The sequence below is a fragment of the Chroicocephalus ridibundus genome, chromosome 19, assembly GCF_963924245.1.
Source record: "Chroicocephalus ridibundus chromosome 19, bChrRid1.1, whole genome shotgun sequence".
In the NCBI taxonomy this organism is placed as follows: domain Eukaryota; kingdom Metazoa; phylum Chordata; class Aves; order Charadriiformes; family Laridae; genus Chroicocephalus; species Chroicocephalus ridibundus.
This window is the reverse complement of record NC_086302.1, coordinates 7,136,729-7,151,353: the sequence shown is the minus strand read 5'-3', so window position 1 is coordinate 7,151,353 and position 14,625 is coordinate 7,136,729. Positions and strand designations below refer to the sequence as shown.

Sequence of the window (14,625 nt, the reverse complement as noted above, 5' to 3'; positions counted from 1 at the left end):
TTAATGATTAAACTAAATAGCTGTTGTAGAGTTCAAAAAGAAAAAAACAAACCAACACCTAGTTTCAAGTCTTTGTCTTACTCCGGTGCAGGACCTCAAATGCAGGAATTACTTTCAAGCAATGAAACTTGTCTTTTTTTTTTTTTTTTTTTTTTTTTTTAAAAAAAACGGTGTATTAGAGCTAAATAAGTGAGCAGCTTTTTAAAGAATTGTTAGATATGGAAAAATAACTGCAGGAACGCGAAGCCTGCAATTGGCGTTTTGTCAGTGTTTTCTGTTTAAATTAAGGCTCACTTACAAGTTCAAGAACCTTTTTTTTTCTTTTTCTTTTTTTTTTTTATTTCCAGCCTTTAAAAAAATAGGCTTTAAAATTTGGCATGGCTTGCACTTAGCTAGTGGAAATCAAAACTCTCAAAAAGTAAGACCGACCTGGGAAGCGTGCTGATTCCGGAAGGGATTGTGGTACGGCGCTCTGGCTGGCCCAGACAGATCTGGCTCATTTGGGGTTTTTTTCATGTTATAAAGTGGACGGGTGATATCCACGTAGAGCTGCTGTCACCTCCACGTCATCACGCCTGGAACTTTCGGCTGAGTTTGCCTGTGGAGCTGCGGTTCTCTCTGCGAACTGTGACCTCTGAATTTTGGGGGGAGCTGGGAACGAGCAGGTTGGGCTGTTTAATGACGACTGTTATTTTAGTTTCGGCTTTGTTGTGACAGCTCCTGACACCTCCAGTAAATGCGAACGACAGGCTTGTGTCAGCTGTATTAAAGACAAGAATTCAAAGATTCTCTCTTCTGCCAAATGTGAGCTCTCGGGGCACGTTTGTGTAAAGGCAACGCGCCTTGGCTCCGAGTTGTACCCATTTTTTTTTAATACATGACATCCAGCGGCCAGTGTTTCTTGGTATTCGCTGTCTGCCAGTTACGGCCTGTATGAAAGAAACCTCTCCTTTGGCGGTATAGTTTTTCTTTCCGTTCAGTTGTCAGGAGGAAATACGTCCTGAATAAAAGGATCTCGTCTGCAAAAGTGTCTTTCTCGGTCCATTGGGAAGCGTCATATACTTTGAAGGGATTACAACCAAGTACAGCTAAAAGCAATATTAAGAAGGGAAGGTCTTAACCACGAGTAATCTGATTAGAGTTGTCAGATGTTTATATTGCAGAGGAAACTGGCTTATAGAAATCTAATCTTGCCATGTTCCCATAACTGTACAGTACAGCCTGCCATGGGCTGCTTCCTTGGAATTCCCTTGATGAACTCCCCTGCGTGTTGTAAGTGATACTTCGTTTGTGTACCCGTGTGAGCGGGGGAAATAACTGCGCTTTTGGAAATGGCAGGTGATCCCAACATTGAGAGTTGGGGGGGTTCAGCCTGGAGAAGAGAAGGCTCCGGGGAGACCTTCCAGCCCCTTCCAGTCCCTAAAGGGGCTCCGGGAAAGCTGGGGAGGGACTCTGGATCAGGGAGGGGAGCCATGGGATGAGGGGGAATGGCTTTAAACTGAAAGAGGGGAGATTTAGGTGAGATATTGGGAAGAAATTCTTTCCTGTGAGGGCGGTGGACCCCTGGCCCAGGTTGCCCAGAGAAGCTGTGGCTGCCCCATCCCTGGAGGGGTTCAAGGCCAGGTTGGCCGGGGCTTGGAGCAACCTGGGCTGGTGGGAGGTGTCCCTGCCCAGGGCAGGGGGTGGCACTGGGTGGGCTTTAAGGTCCCTTCCAACCTGAACCATTCTATGATCCTACTAAACTCCTCTGAAACGATGTCAGGCATTTGGAGGTTTTCACTCTGAATGGGATTTCTAATCGGCTAAAATGCTCCGTGCGTACAGTCTTACAAATTCTGCCTCGCTTTGTAAACGCCAGTTAATACTCCTGTTAGAAGAGGTTTTTTTTCCTTTTTCCGCTTACTGTAGACCACAGTTTAATACTGCTACGTAGTTTAACCTCAGTTTCCTATCCAGTAGGGTTCCAAGTAAAATGATAAAAAGCTGTTATTTGAGTTTTTACTTTTTGCTTTGATTTTTGAATATAGGTCTTTGCTGTCAGCAGATGGAGACAGCGCATAGAGGCTGTAATAACTCTTCCTAAATACGTAGAGTTGATGATTCCCAGAGCTCGTGCGGTGTAGGGGCTTATCTGGCAAAGTAAAACCTGAAATTGCGGTTGTTTTTGTTGGCTCCGTTTCCTTGTACATGCGACAGGCGGTGGGAAATCTGCAGCTGCAAAAGGTTTTAGCTGTTCACGCTGACTTGCTTCTGGGTAAGTTGTGTGGAGCCCGGCTTTGCGGCCTTGCAGGAACTGCGATTCGGAGCAGGCAGAGGGGAGAGGCCACGGATTTGAGTCACTGCCGAGTGCATGGCGTAGATACTAACATTTATCTGACCTTTCTCTGCAAGGGAAACTCCATAAAGATTCGAGAGCAGGTCTGCTGCAGGAGGAAGGAATCCAGCCTCGTGCTTGCAGCACAGGGGAACGCAGAACGTCTGCACGTGGGTTTGAAGCAGCTGAGGAATATTGTCTGAGGAAGCGAGTGTCACCAAGCTGGAGCTAAGCCTGTGGGTTTCTTTGACTTGAGGATGCAGACATGCTCTGGCAAGCAGCTCTGAAGAAAAGGATCTGGGGGTCTTGGTACACAGTAAATCATCCGTGAGCAAGCAATGTGCCCTTGTTGTCAAGAAGGCCAACGGAATTCTGGGCTGCGTAGGGAAGAGCGTGGCCAGCAGGTCAAGGAAGGTCATTCTCCCCCTCTGCTCTGCACTGGTGAGGCCACAACTGGAATACTGCGTCCAGCTCTGGGCTCCCCGGTTCGAGAGAGACAGGGAACTGCTGGAGAGAGTCCAGCGTAGGGCAACAACGATGATGGAGGGATTGGAGCATCTCCCTTATGAGGAAAGGCTGAGAGAGCTGGGACTCTTTAGCCTGGAGAAGAGAAGGCCGAGAGGAGACCTTATGAACGTTTACAAGTATCTAAAGGGTGGGTTTAAGGAGGATGGTGCCAGACTCTTTTCAGTGGTTCCCAGTAACAGGACGAGGGGTAATGGGCACAAGCTGGAACATAGGAAGTTCCCATCAAATATAAGAAAAAACTTCTTTACAGCGGGGGTGACAGAGCCCTGGAACAGGCTGCCCAGGGAGGGTGTGGAGTCCCCTTTGGAGATTTCCAAGCCCCGCCTGGATGCAGCCCTGAGGGATGTGCTCTGGGCAGTCCTGCTTCAGCAGGAGAGCTGGACTGGATGATCTCTAGAGGTCTCTTCCAGCTCTGAAATTCCGTGATTTTCCTGAGCAGGTGAAAGGACTGCCCAGCCACTCTGTGCCTTATTCCTCCTTCCGTGATATCGGTAGTTTTAGGTAAAGGAACATCTTTTCCATCTCCTGCTTTGAGTCTTTAGCTGGCGGCAGCCGCTTGCAGAGCTTTTGGGATACTCAGGCTTGATTTCAGCAAAAGAGGGATGCGCAAGGCTGGTGTGGGTACTCCGGTGTCTGGCGGTCAGATTTAGCGGTCATCGGCTGTGCTTGCCCGAGGGGCAGGGAACAAGCAGGCAACAGAATAATCTGACAGCAGCAGGTGAAATATTCGTGCTTGGAGGAGTTGTGGAGTCGCTTTTTTGGGTACTTCTAGTTTAAAAATGGATTGTTGACATGCATTTGGGAGGAGTGGAAATCATCGCGTGTGTAAACTGAGCACAAGGAAAGGTGTTTTCAGAGAAGATAAGTGCTTTTTTTGCCCTTAAGACAGGCAACTAATAATCCAGCCCTTTCCTCTGCTGTTCACCTTGGTGGAATACACATTAGCAGACTGGAAAAACAGATCCCAGCGATGCAAACGAATATGAAAATTAAAGGTTTTGGTGAAGTGTATGTAGCCAAAGAAAGCTAAAATATTGGATTGCTGAACTCCGTACAAAAGTGGACCAAAAAACCAAGGGTGGCTACCGTCTACACCCCGCAGTGGAGCAGTCTGGGGACGTTTGTGGGGTTTTTTCTCTATCTGCGGATGCCAATCAGTGAAGGAGATGTTGCTGGACATTCCTGCAGAGCCAGTATCCCTCATTCTGTTCTCTGTAGGTCCCATTTTCCATGATGTCCTTGCTTTTTTAAACTAAAAGATGTCCGTGGAGCATTTGATCCGACTCCTAATGACAGATGGAACCTTAATGAAGATCATGCCCCTTAGAAGCACTCAACTTTGAAGTACTCTTGAACGACAAGCTTAAAAAAAAAAAAAAAAGGAATAAATAAAGACAAGGTGTGTTCTACATAAAGACTGCTAGGAGTGTTTTACGGCCCTCCTGATGTTAGGCTAGGGAAGTAATAAAGTAACTGTGGATTTGATGTGTTTCTCCATAAGCGGCATTACGCTATTCCTTGGATATATGGAGGGCCCCGGCGTCTTAAGGGGTGAGCAATCTTGGAGGAGAGCAGTTGTGGCTCTGTTTTTGGCACGCAGAAGATCAATTCTGGATCCCCAAAGTACTGAGTTTCCACATCTTACATCTAATACCGATCCCTTACATATTTCTTTTATTTTTTTTCTCCTTCTGAACTCGTAAAAAGACAAGAAAACAGAGGTAGATAATCACCTGTCTTTTTTTTTTTCCTTTCCGGATTTTCTGCCTAAATAGTGCGGTTGCTCATCCTGCTCTCAGGAGAACAAACTCCAATTTTTGCCTATATAAAAAAAAAAAAAAAAAAAACAAAAAAACAAAAAAAACCACCAAACCCACCCTAATTTTCTAAATGATTCCGGGCTTCTTGATGGTTATGTGTTTCTGCCAAAAATTTGGGCAGAATTATTATTGCTGCTGCTGACAGCTTGAAGTAGCTCGCTTGTCTTGTCTGAAAGGAGGGCAGAGATAATAGGTGTGAAAATTGTATAGCATTTAGGCCCTTTTTTTTTTTTTTTAAACTTTCCAAGTGAGTGGAGAGAGAAAACATTTATCACAGCGGTTTGTGAAGTCGTTCACACCTCAGAAATGATCACTTTTGGAAAGAAAAGCTGGGGGCTGAACATCGCTTCCCGATCGTTTCAGAGTGGCTGTTCGGCTGGTGTATCCTTAAATGTTTTAATTGGAACTGAGCGATGGTCTGCTAATGGATTAATTCAGGGAGTGTTTCGTTTAGGTAGAGGCATGGGAAGCTGGGAAAGGAAGTTTTTAGTAAGGACCTGGATGAATTTAAAAAAAACAAAACAAAACAAAAAAACAAACGAAAAAACCCAGAAACAAACCACAACCCAACTGTAAGCAAAAATACTTTAAAGACTAATGTAATCCTCTTTTTCTTTCTCTTTTTTCTTATTGAGAATGACTGTTCTCAGTAACATTGCCCGTTGCTCCCTAACTACCATAGCAGTTGGAGTTGGTGTTGCAACTGTTGATTTGCAGGTCGTTACGCATTCCGCCTTTGGAAACCATTGGAGCGGGCCATTACAGGCAGCGTAGAGGGTTTCAACTTCCAGGCTTTCCCCCTTTTACTCCAAAGGGGGATTTGAACAGCAAATGAGTAGACGAGACGCGAGTCTTATTTTAGGTGCAAATCCATCTGCTGGCAAGGCCAAAATCAGAACAGCCCATAGAAGAATCATGATTTTAAAAAGGTGCATCACCTGAATTAGCAACAAAAATAAATGAAGCAAAGGACCTGTTGGAATCCACTGCCAACAACTGGAATCCGAAGCCTTGGGTCCGAAGAGATTCAGCAGATACATTGTGCAACAGCTTTTATATCTACTTGCTCTGCGCAGTTTCTTAACAGTGCATCAGTTGTTCCTGTTTATTGTCGTGGTTAAAAGTTTAAGACTATTTAAAAGCAAAGCGAAGTCCTTTACACTTACGTACGGTTGTGCTCCTGCGGGGAACAGGGAGTTGGACTCGATGCTCCTTATGGATCCCTTCCAATTCCAGATATTCTGTGATTCCATATGCTTTGGGTGACTTAACCAGAAGTCCCTGGGTCTGGTTTCTGCCTGTGGTCACAGAAGAATTTACACCCCTTGGGAGGGTGCGCGCGGGAGATGGAGGGCTGGCGGGTGAAGGGAACGTTTTGTCCAGGGCTTTGTGAGCTCCGGGGGCTGGCATCCCCTCTGGTGGCTCTGAAGCCATCCGAGGTGCACGGTCTCTCCCACACCTCACTCTGCCGTCCCATTGCCCGTTCAGGCCATCGGGAGAGTCATACGGGTTCTCCACTGGTGTGACGGGGATTTCCGACCCGTGTGTCCTTTCAGGCCATCGGGAGAGTGGGACGGGTTCTCCACTGGTGTGACGGGGATTTCCGTCCCGTGTGCCCTTTCAGGCCATCGGGAGAGTGGGACGGGTTCTCCACTGGTGTGACGGGGATTTCGCTGCGCTCTGTGTCGGTCGGGATCTGGAAGCGCTCCTGGGAGCTGGTAGTGATCCCCAGGCTGCAGTTAGGGCTGGTGGGTTTGGGGAGGAGTTGGGGAGAAAATGGCCTTCATGCGTCGTGCAGAGAATAATAGCAGAGAAAACCCTGGCTGTGGTTTAGCTGCACTTCAGAAATAGATATATTATTTTTTTCTGGTGGATTATCACGGGCAATTGATTTCAAAGGGGTTTGGTTTTTTTCATTTCCTTTTGAAACGTTTCCCTTTGAAGAGGAGTGTCTGTAGTTGTGAAAATAAATCTAGTGTAAAGGAATTGCTTTAAAGGGAAGTAAGAGAGTGCTTTTTGTGTGTGAGTAAAGGACCATTTTTGTGCTTCTGTCCCTTCAGTTGTTCCAAAGACCGAATGCACTCGCTGTTCAACAGCTAACAGCAGCGCAGCAGCAGCAGTACGCCTTGGCAGCCGCCCATCAGCCTCACATAGGTAAGTCTTGCATTTAATACCTTACGTTTTACTGGATTTCTGTTAGCCCTCAGAATACAGCGAGAAAACAGCAACGGAAAAGGATCGGTAGGCTTTAGAGAATCCTAAATATGTTTTTGCAGCTGGTAGTCGACAGGCAAGCAGAAGTGTATTGTTTGAAGATTTACTTGAAAAATTCTGGAGGTCTCTCTTGCACGCTTTGAAAGCTCTAGAGCGTTCATGTCGGGCGGGAGCGACACTCGTACCCTCGCTGAGAGCGCTGCTCAGTAATGAGAGCGTTTTGAAGTACTCGCTCCGAGTGAGGCATGAATTGGGGTAAGCGGCACAACACGCAAAGGGGAAAAATGCACAATTTGATATACACCTGAACGTGCTTCCCGTGGTTCAGCTGCCTGGGGGCTGACTTTAACTTAAAGATGTAATTTATGCAAACGCATGATTCGTATTATTCAAACAAGATAGATTAACTGGGAAGAATGCACTTAATCCTGTGCGTAGAAAAAGAGGAGAACTGGAGAAGGGCCACTCATGGGTGATTGGAGTTAAACTATCTTAGGGTTAAACGTTTCTAGCAAAATAAGCAATTTAAGTGGCGGTTCTTCCTACCTGAAAACCCAGTACAAATGCGTTGGGACTCTCCCAGCTCCCTGCAGCGCACTTGCGTGCTTATTGGAGTTCAGCGAGAGACCTGAATTCAAATTATTTAGCTTTTTACCTTAATCCCCTTCACCTTCACCTCCCCTCCACGCCCCCCTCCCGCCCCCCTGGTAATTTCTCTAATGATTAAACTGTTTCCTTGCAGAGGAAGGGAAATGCCTACACGGCAGTGGTAGTGCCCGGCGATGTTGCCTCTACACTCCTGAGCTCCTTCCAAACTAATTTATTGACGTACTGGTATTGTGTAGTGGGTATGGAACTCAGAAAGTAGGGTAAACTGGTTCTTGATTCACTTGCTGTGGAAAATACAGAATACTCACGCTTAATTAGCTAATGTTAATATCTGTCTGGTGTTGATAGTCACCTAAACAGTAAGGAGGTGTCAGAGATACCTGAGCAAGTATGGGTGTTGTATATAGGCTACTTTACCACTTTAACTTTCCTTATGGGGCACTGCATCCTTGGAATTAGGTTTCTTCTCTGTACGTTGTATCCTCTGTTCTATTAAGACTGGGAAATGCAGTGGTTGCTCACTCCCTAAGGACAACAACCTGTAAAAGGCTTGGAAATAGTAAAGCAACCCGAGCTTTTTGTGTTCGCCAGCCGGGTAGCCAGAGGTATTTTGGTAGGGGTTTCAGTTCTAGTTAAGTTTGTTTTTACTGACAGGTATGTTTTCAGCAGGTTTAGCTCCTGCTGCCTTTGTCCCCAATCCGTACATCATCAGCGCCGCTCCGCCGGGAACAGATCCCTACGCAGCCGGACTCGCAGCAGCTGCCACGTTAGGTGAGATGCTTCCAGTTGTCCGTGCGTTCCTGACGTGTTCTGTACCAAAACTGCTCCTGAGTCTGTCATTGTGGAAATTAAGTATTAGCACCTTGTAATTTCTGTGGAGAGATAATTATATACCAGTGAGTTGCAACAGAATTTGTCCTGGAAAACCTATTTTCTGTAGATTAAATGTCATAATTCTTGTATAACGCTTGCTATGGGCCCTCTTCCTGTTGAGGGCAACCAACCAGAGCAAACCTGAAATGAAACACTTGCAGACATAAATGTTGCTACGTGTTTGGGGGTTTTTGGTAACTGACAGTAGTGAGAGAAACCTTTGAAAATATACTTATTAAATGCTAGAAAGATGGAGGATGTGTTTTCCTGCCGGGAAAGTTGTACCTCGATGCTGCTTAGCTTTATTTCCTGTAGTGCATCCTGCCAGCAGTATCTTTCTCTTTTGCTCGAGTCTCTTAAGAATTTAGGTTCTGTAGGTAAAAACATCCCGTATCTGCTGTGAGGCTTATGCTATGGATATGCGGTTTTTCCAGATGGCGAGCAAAGATGGTGGCTCTTGTTCTTTGCGCGAGATCTTTCTCCCAAACGTTCATCTATCGGTTTCCACATTCTTGCCAACTGTCATAGCCAAAACTTGTTGTATCTTGAGATGACAGCTCGGTAAAACAGCTTATCAGACAGTGCGAAGAACACACTGTACGTTGAACTCTTGCTGCGTATGCCGCAAAGTTCTTGCCTAAGCGTTGAGGACAAAGGAAGAACGTACTTTCAGAAGAACAGTTTTATAACCGTGCATTGCTTTCCCTGAGCCACCGGGAGAGGAAGCCTTCTGTGTTTTAAATCAAAACTGCTTAGTTCAGGGTAGTGGGGATTTTAAGTGGAGCCTGCACCCTCTTGCCACACTCCACTTACAACCTCCATACTTCCTGGACATCCCTTGGGATGGCTCCTACCAAACTGAAGCCGGGAACCAGCTGGTTGTACAGGAATAGAGCGCTCTGCCAGAGAGCGTTGTGGTTTGGTACGTGACTCTTCGGCGTGTTTAACAGCTCTTGCATAACCGCTGCTTAGCTTTTAAGCTTCGAGGCCAGTATCAGGTCAAGCTCTGAAATGGGATTTCAGCGACTGTGACCCAGTCGGATGGCGTTTTTAGCGGATCGCATGGAAGTATGTAAAGAATCAAGATTACAATTTGAAGATGGGCTTTGGACTCTTCGGCTCTTGTGAATGTTGCCTGCTGGTTGCATAATAACAATGCAAGATTAAGTTTAGATAACAACATGTTGTTGGCAAACAAATGATGCTGTGATTAAATGGAAGAAAGCCAAGAGCTAGAGTACAAGGATATGTCTAACCGTCCAGGGGTCGATAAACTATCACGTGATGATGAATGCGTGGCGGTGAATGAATGACCTCAACTCTTGGTGGCAAATGTAAGTAGGAAGCTTCAGTCGGGGCTTATCAGCAAAGAGGTGCTAGAACACTGGCAATTCCAGTTCCAGGCAGAAGAGGTGCTTTGTGAACGAGTACCACCAAAAGAGGATTCTGGTTGGCCTTTTTGCATCACCTCAGCGCTGCTCAAGCGAGTGCTCATTCTTCAGTAACGCACTGCAGTTCAGTGGAGCAGGAGGTCAGCGTCTTGATTTCATCGAAAGACCATGCGTAACCTCTGCCAGGTCTCTAGGAAACAGCGAGCGTGTTTGCGACAACTTTTTTTTTTTTTTTTGCCCCTTTTTTCTCAGCAGTCTTGAAGCCGCAGCTGCCTGAATATCTGAGTGGGGCCTTAGAAATTTGATCTAGGAAATACCATACCCCAGGTTACCTAAAGCATCTCAAAACTTGACATCAGGATCGCTGCTTGAATAATTTTTAAACTTTGTGGCTCTTGAAAGCAAAACAAAAGAATGCGTAATGCGCTGCAATGTAGGTATAGCGTTTCACCACTGAGAAATATGAGTTTCTTCATCCATCTCGTTGGGCTCTGGATCCTAATTGCTAGAAATGCCAATGTAACAGCCTTCGCTCCTTGTTGATGTTTGGCTTCAGGAAAAGCATCTTTTCTGTGTAGAGTCGAGCAGTTTTGAAAGCTTTTTCTCTGCAATGACGGAGTGCAGCACTGGAGGGACATGGGGCAATTGAGATGTTCAGAGTTAGGGATAAAGTCAGGCGGCCTCCCTCATGCGTATGGGAGTGTTAAACTGGGAGGGCTGGGAGAAGTTTATGAGATGAAAGAAATGAGTTTGGAGTTGTTGGTAGTTTATTGCTCACAGTTACTTTTAAAGCAGAGGGGAAACTTTGGCATGTTTTATGGTGGAGATAATTCTGCCAATTAACATTCTGCCTTTATGGCAGCTTTTTCATGATTTTAAGACTGTCAGCCCTGTGATAATACTCTTTTCTTCCCAACAATAGTAGCATTTTAAAGAACAAATTTGAATGCAGAGGGAAGGGCTTCCTAGACTCAAGAGGGAAATCACTTGTGAGTTTAAACCGTGGGGAAGATACTGCTGTCTTTAAAACGCGTTGTGCAATTGCCTTCTATCATTTGAGAAGGATGTCACTCAAGAAAAAGAAATCTTGCCTTTTGTAAGACAAGCTGGGGAATGTTGATTCCCTCGGAGGTGGTGTGTTACAGGTAGAAAAGTGTTTCTGTTCTTTGTAGAGAAGTGGATGCTGGAATGATCTGCATACGGGAAAAACCACGGTGTTCCGAGACTGGAGGTGGGTCGGTTTGGATGTGTCTGCGCTGGGCTGCTCCAGCCTGGCTTTCTGAGAAGCTTCAGTCACTTGGTGCTGAGCTATGTCCCGGGTATGGATGCCTGCATGTACCGCCCGGGACCACGGGCTGGGGGACCACCTTGCCATGACAGGCCAGAGGGACGGGATGTCATCCAGAGGGACCTGGACGAGCTAGAGAGGTGGGCCCGAGCAAACCTCATGAAGTTCAACAAGGCCAAGTGCAAGGTCCTACCCGTGGGTCGGGACAATCCTCATTATCAATACAGGCCGGGGGATGAGGTGATAGAGAGCAGCCCTGCGGAAAAGGACTTGGGGTGGATGAAAAGCTGGACATGACCCGACAATGTGCGCTTGCAGCCCAGGAGGCCAATGGCATCCTGGGCTGCATCAAAAGAAGCGTGGCCAGCAGATCCAGAGAGGTGATTCTCCCCCTCTGCTCTGTTCTGGTGAGACCCCCATCTTGGAGGACTGCGTCCAGCTCTGGAGCCCTCAGCACAAGAAGGACGTGGACCTGTTGGAGCGGGGACAGAGGAGGCCACGAAGATGATCCGAGGGCTGGAGCCCCTCTGCTGTGGGGACAGGCTGAGAGAGCTGGGGGGGTTCAGCCTGGAGAAGAGAAGGCTCCGGGGAGACCTTCCAGCCCCTTCCAGTCCCTAAAGGGGCTCCAGGAAAGCTGGGGAGGGGCTGTTTGCAAGGGCGTGGAGCGACAGGACGAGGGGCAATGGTTTAAACTAGAGCAGGGCAGGGTTAGATCAGCCATTGGGAAGAAGTTCTTTCCACTGAGGCTGGTGAGACACTGGAACAGGTTGCCCAGAGAGAGGGTGGAGGCCCCATCCCTGGAGACATTCAAGGCCAGGCTGGATGAGGCTCTGAGCGACCTGCTCTAGTTACAGATGTCCCTGCTGACTGCAGGGGGTTGGACTAGGTGGCCTTTAGATGTCCCTTCCAACCCAACACAGTCTGTGATTCTATGCAAAGGTGCCATCCCCCCCCCAGGATCTGTGCCGCCCGGGCGCTGCCTGCCAGGGTTTTCCTGGGGCTGCCCACAGCCCTGCCAGTTTGGCTCTTCTACCCCGGTCCTTCCAAAGACACCACTTCATGGATACCTGCGGTCGCCGTACCAGGAATCGTGAAGTGATCAGCTCAACAAATCACTAGTAATTGATAAAGTTGCTACTTGCAGCTTTCCTTAAGCCGGTGGTTGCTGAGTCCTCGTCCTTGGCCGAGAGCAGGTATGGCTTCGGCGTACAGAGATCTGAGTGTGAAGGCTGAGATGAAAAGCAAAAATGTTGTGATGAACACTTACAGTTGGTTTTGCTAATGTTTCTTGAAAGGAATATTTCTGGGCGTCCGTGGCCAATGTGTGAGATGTAGTAGTGGGAATATTTGATTTCAAAGGCACTAGAATGGCTTCTATTTTCTTGTGTATGCGTATCTTTAATAAGTGTAAAAGCAGGTGCAAATATTTCCTGCAGTAAAGAAACACTCTGCGTGTTTTTTGTAAGTCTGGCAATGATGACACACTTGCCCTCACTGAGAACAGTGTTCAATAATGAGCCTCACCATGCGCTCAAATGAGCTGAGCCAGACTTGCAGCTCTTTTAAGCCCAGCTGCTTGCAAACTTCAAAGACTTTGTGCCTCTTCTTCTTTTAAACACCTAAGGCTTTTGCAGATCTGATGAGCAACCTCTAACTAGGAAAAAAACTCCATCTAGACTGTGCTTGCTTGATAATTAGAACCGAGATTAAAATAACCCAGAGAGATGCCCACGTTTTGCCCAGATGAAGGGTATTGCGGCGACTTCCCAGTAGCCTATGGGCAAACACAGGCTAATTCCTTGCATAAAACGGAGCAGTTGCAACTGTTTTCCCGTTGAGCGAGGAAGCACCCGAGCAGTCGCCGTCCGATCTGCATCGACTGAATATAAACAGGTTATAGTCCACCGATCAGCTGCGTCTGCGCTGGTGAAGGTAGGCGGTACCATTGTGGGACTCATTCATTTTCTGCAGGTTTGTTTTTTGTTTTGTTTTTTTAATTTTAGCTGCCACTGCTCAGGTCAGAAGGTAAGAAAGAAGCGGTTGCTGCTCCAGGGCAAATCTGAGGAAGGCAGACAAGTCACCTTCTCAGGCTGACGGGACACAGTACATCCAGCAAGGGTGGATTTGGTGGCAGAGCTTTAGGGACGTACACAAATCTGAGCGTTTCACACACATTGCTGAAGCGCCTGGCATTAGACAACGGGCTGCTTTAACATCTCCCTGCGGTACGCGGGGCTGGGCACGCGTGTTAATGATGCCACAAACCCCTAAATTTGGGGAAAGTACAGTGGTTGGAAACAAAATAATAAAGGAGAGTAACCGCTACGCTTTTGAAATACGAATTTAATATTTGCGATTAAAGATGAAATGGGTGTCTTGAAGCCTTGCTGCATCCCGCCAGTGGGCAGCAGTGATTGCAGGAGCAGGAGCTGATCCAGACTGGTGCGCAGCGGGTCGCTTCTGCATTGTGTAGTAGTTCATTTGAGACAAACACGTGTTACTGTACCAAAAAAAAAAAACAAAACCAAAAGAAAAAAGTGCTTCCTGGATTTTTCCCTTTCTGTCATACCCACGCTTACATTCAGCAGTGTCTTTTTGCATCTCCCTTTTTGCTGTCATCCCTTATATTTTGGGAATAGTTTTTAAGTCTCTTGGGGCGAATGCTTATAGCCTTTATATGCGTTACACTTGTTCTCCTTGCAGGGTCTTTGCTGTAAGACATGACTAACAGCAAGACTAAAATGACTTGGTTAGAACTCAAATGCTAACGATCTCCCTTAAAATAGGAGCTATTTTTACTCCATGTAAGTGTGTGGTTCAAATTCTCCAGACTTGTTTATTCCGCAGCGTCAAATACGACTTGTGGCACTCTACCTTAAAAAGCCTAGTGTGCCCGGAGTCACTCCCGCTGGGGGGAAGGAACCCGTGGGATAAGTGATGTATTTGAAAAGCAAAGGAAATGCTTCTACTTTTCTGCTGACCTTTCCAAAAGATATACAACAGACATATTAAAAATGTTATTGAATTCGCACACGTGTTATTTGGTGGGAGGGACTCCAGCGCAGGGCGCTCGCCGCTTCCTCGGCGTTGTCCCAGCTCGAATTACTTAAGGATATAGGCTGCCATTCTGCTATCGCCAAATTAGGTGTGCGGTGTCCCAAGACTTGATAAAACACAATGAATCTTCAAAACGTCCGCTTTTTCTGGTGCTCTCCGAGATTATTATTTATTTTTTTTAAGCCTCTGAAGTTGGAGGAGGAAAGGGAGATGTGGAAAGATAGAGAATCTCCTTTATGGTCGTTTGCAAATGCGAAATAGGATTGAGTGGCTGGAAAAATGACATTTTAAACACTCGAGCATTGATGCTATCCAGATGCAAAGAGGTTTTATTTTTTTTTAATTTATTGGGGCGCTAAATAATAGATACTATTGAACTATGAATGTCAGCTGAGATTAGAAGAGACTTGTATATCTGTACTTAAAGAAGTTTCCTTCTCTTTTGGTTAGAGGTAAAGTTTTGCTCCTTCACTGTAAAATTAGGGCACATCAGTAAAAGCAAAGAATTTCAGCAGGATCGCTGGTAGCAGG

The 14,625-nt window shown here is 46.5% G+C and overlaps 1 protein-coding gene, 1 non-coding gene and 1 pseudogene across 8 annotated transcripts in view; all 3 read left to right on the top strand.

The window, feature by feature from the left end:
- The window catches only part of PUM1 (pumilio RNA binding family member 1), an 84,040-nt gene that overhangs the window by 38,715 nt on the left and 30,700 nt on the right, over nucleotides 1–14,625 (top strand). For 4 of the 7 annotated variants that reach the window (XM_063356175.1, XM_063356169.1, XM_063356171.1 and 1 more), the window contains exons 8-9: nucleotides 6,723–6,816; nucleotides 8,140–8,256. In XM_063356175.1, coding sequence (XP_063212245.1) covers nucleotides 6,723–6,816; nucleotides 8,140–8,256 — 211 coding nt within the window. The remainder of the gene's footprint in view (nucleotides 1–6,722; nucleotides 6,817–8,139; nucleotides 8,257–14,625) is intronic. The other 3 variants (XM_063356174.1, XM_063356173.1, XM_063356172.1) reach the window with 2 other exon arrangements.
- LOC134525224 (dnaJ homolog subfamily C member 15-like) lies at nucleotides 5,299–5,746 on the top strand (annotated as a pseudogene).
- On the top strand, nucleotides 12,504–12,587 carry LOC134525428 (small nucleolar RNA SNORD103/SNORD85). The gene has a single exon (XR_010073773.1). It is a non-coding gene; the product is annotated as a small nucleolar RNA SNORD103/SNORD85 (small nucleolar RNA).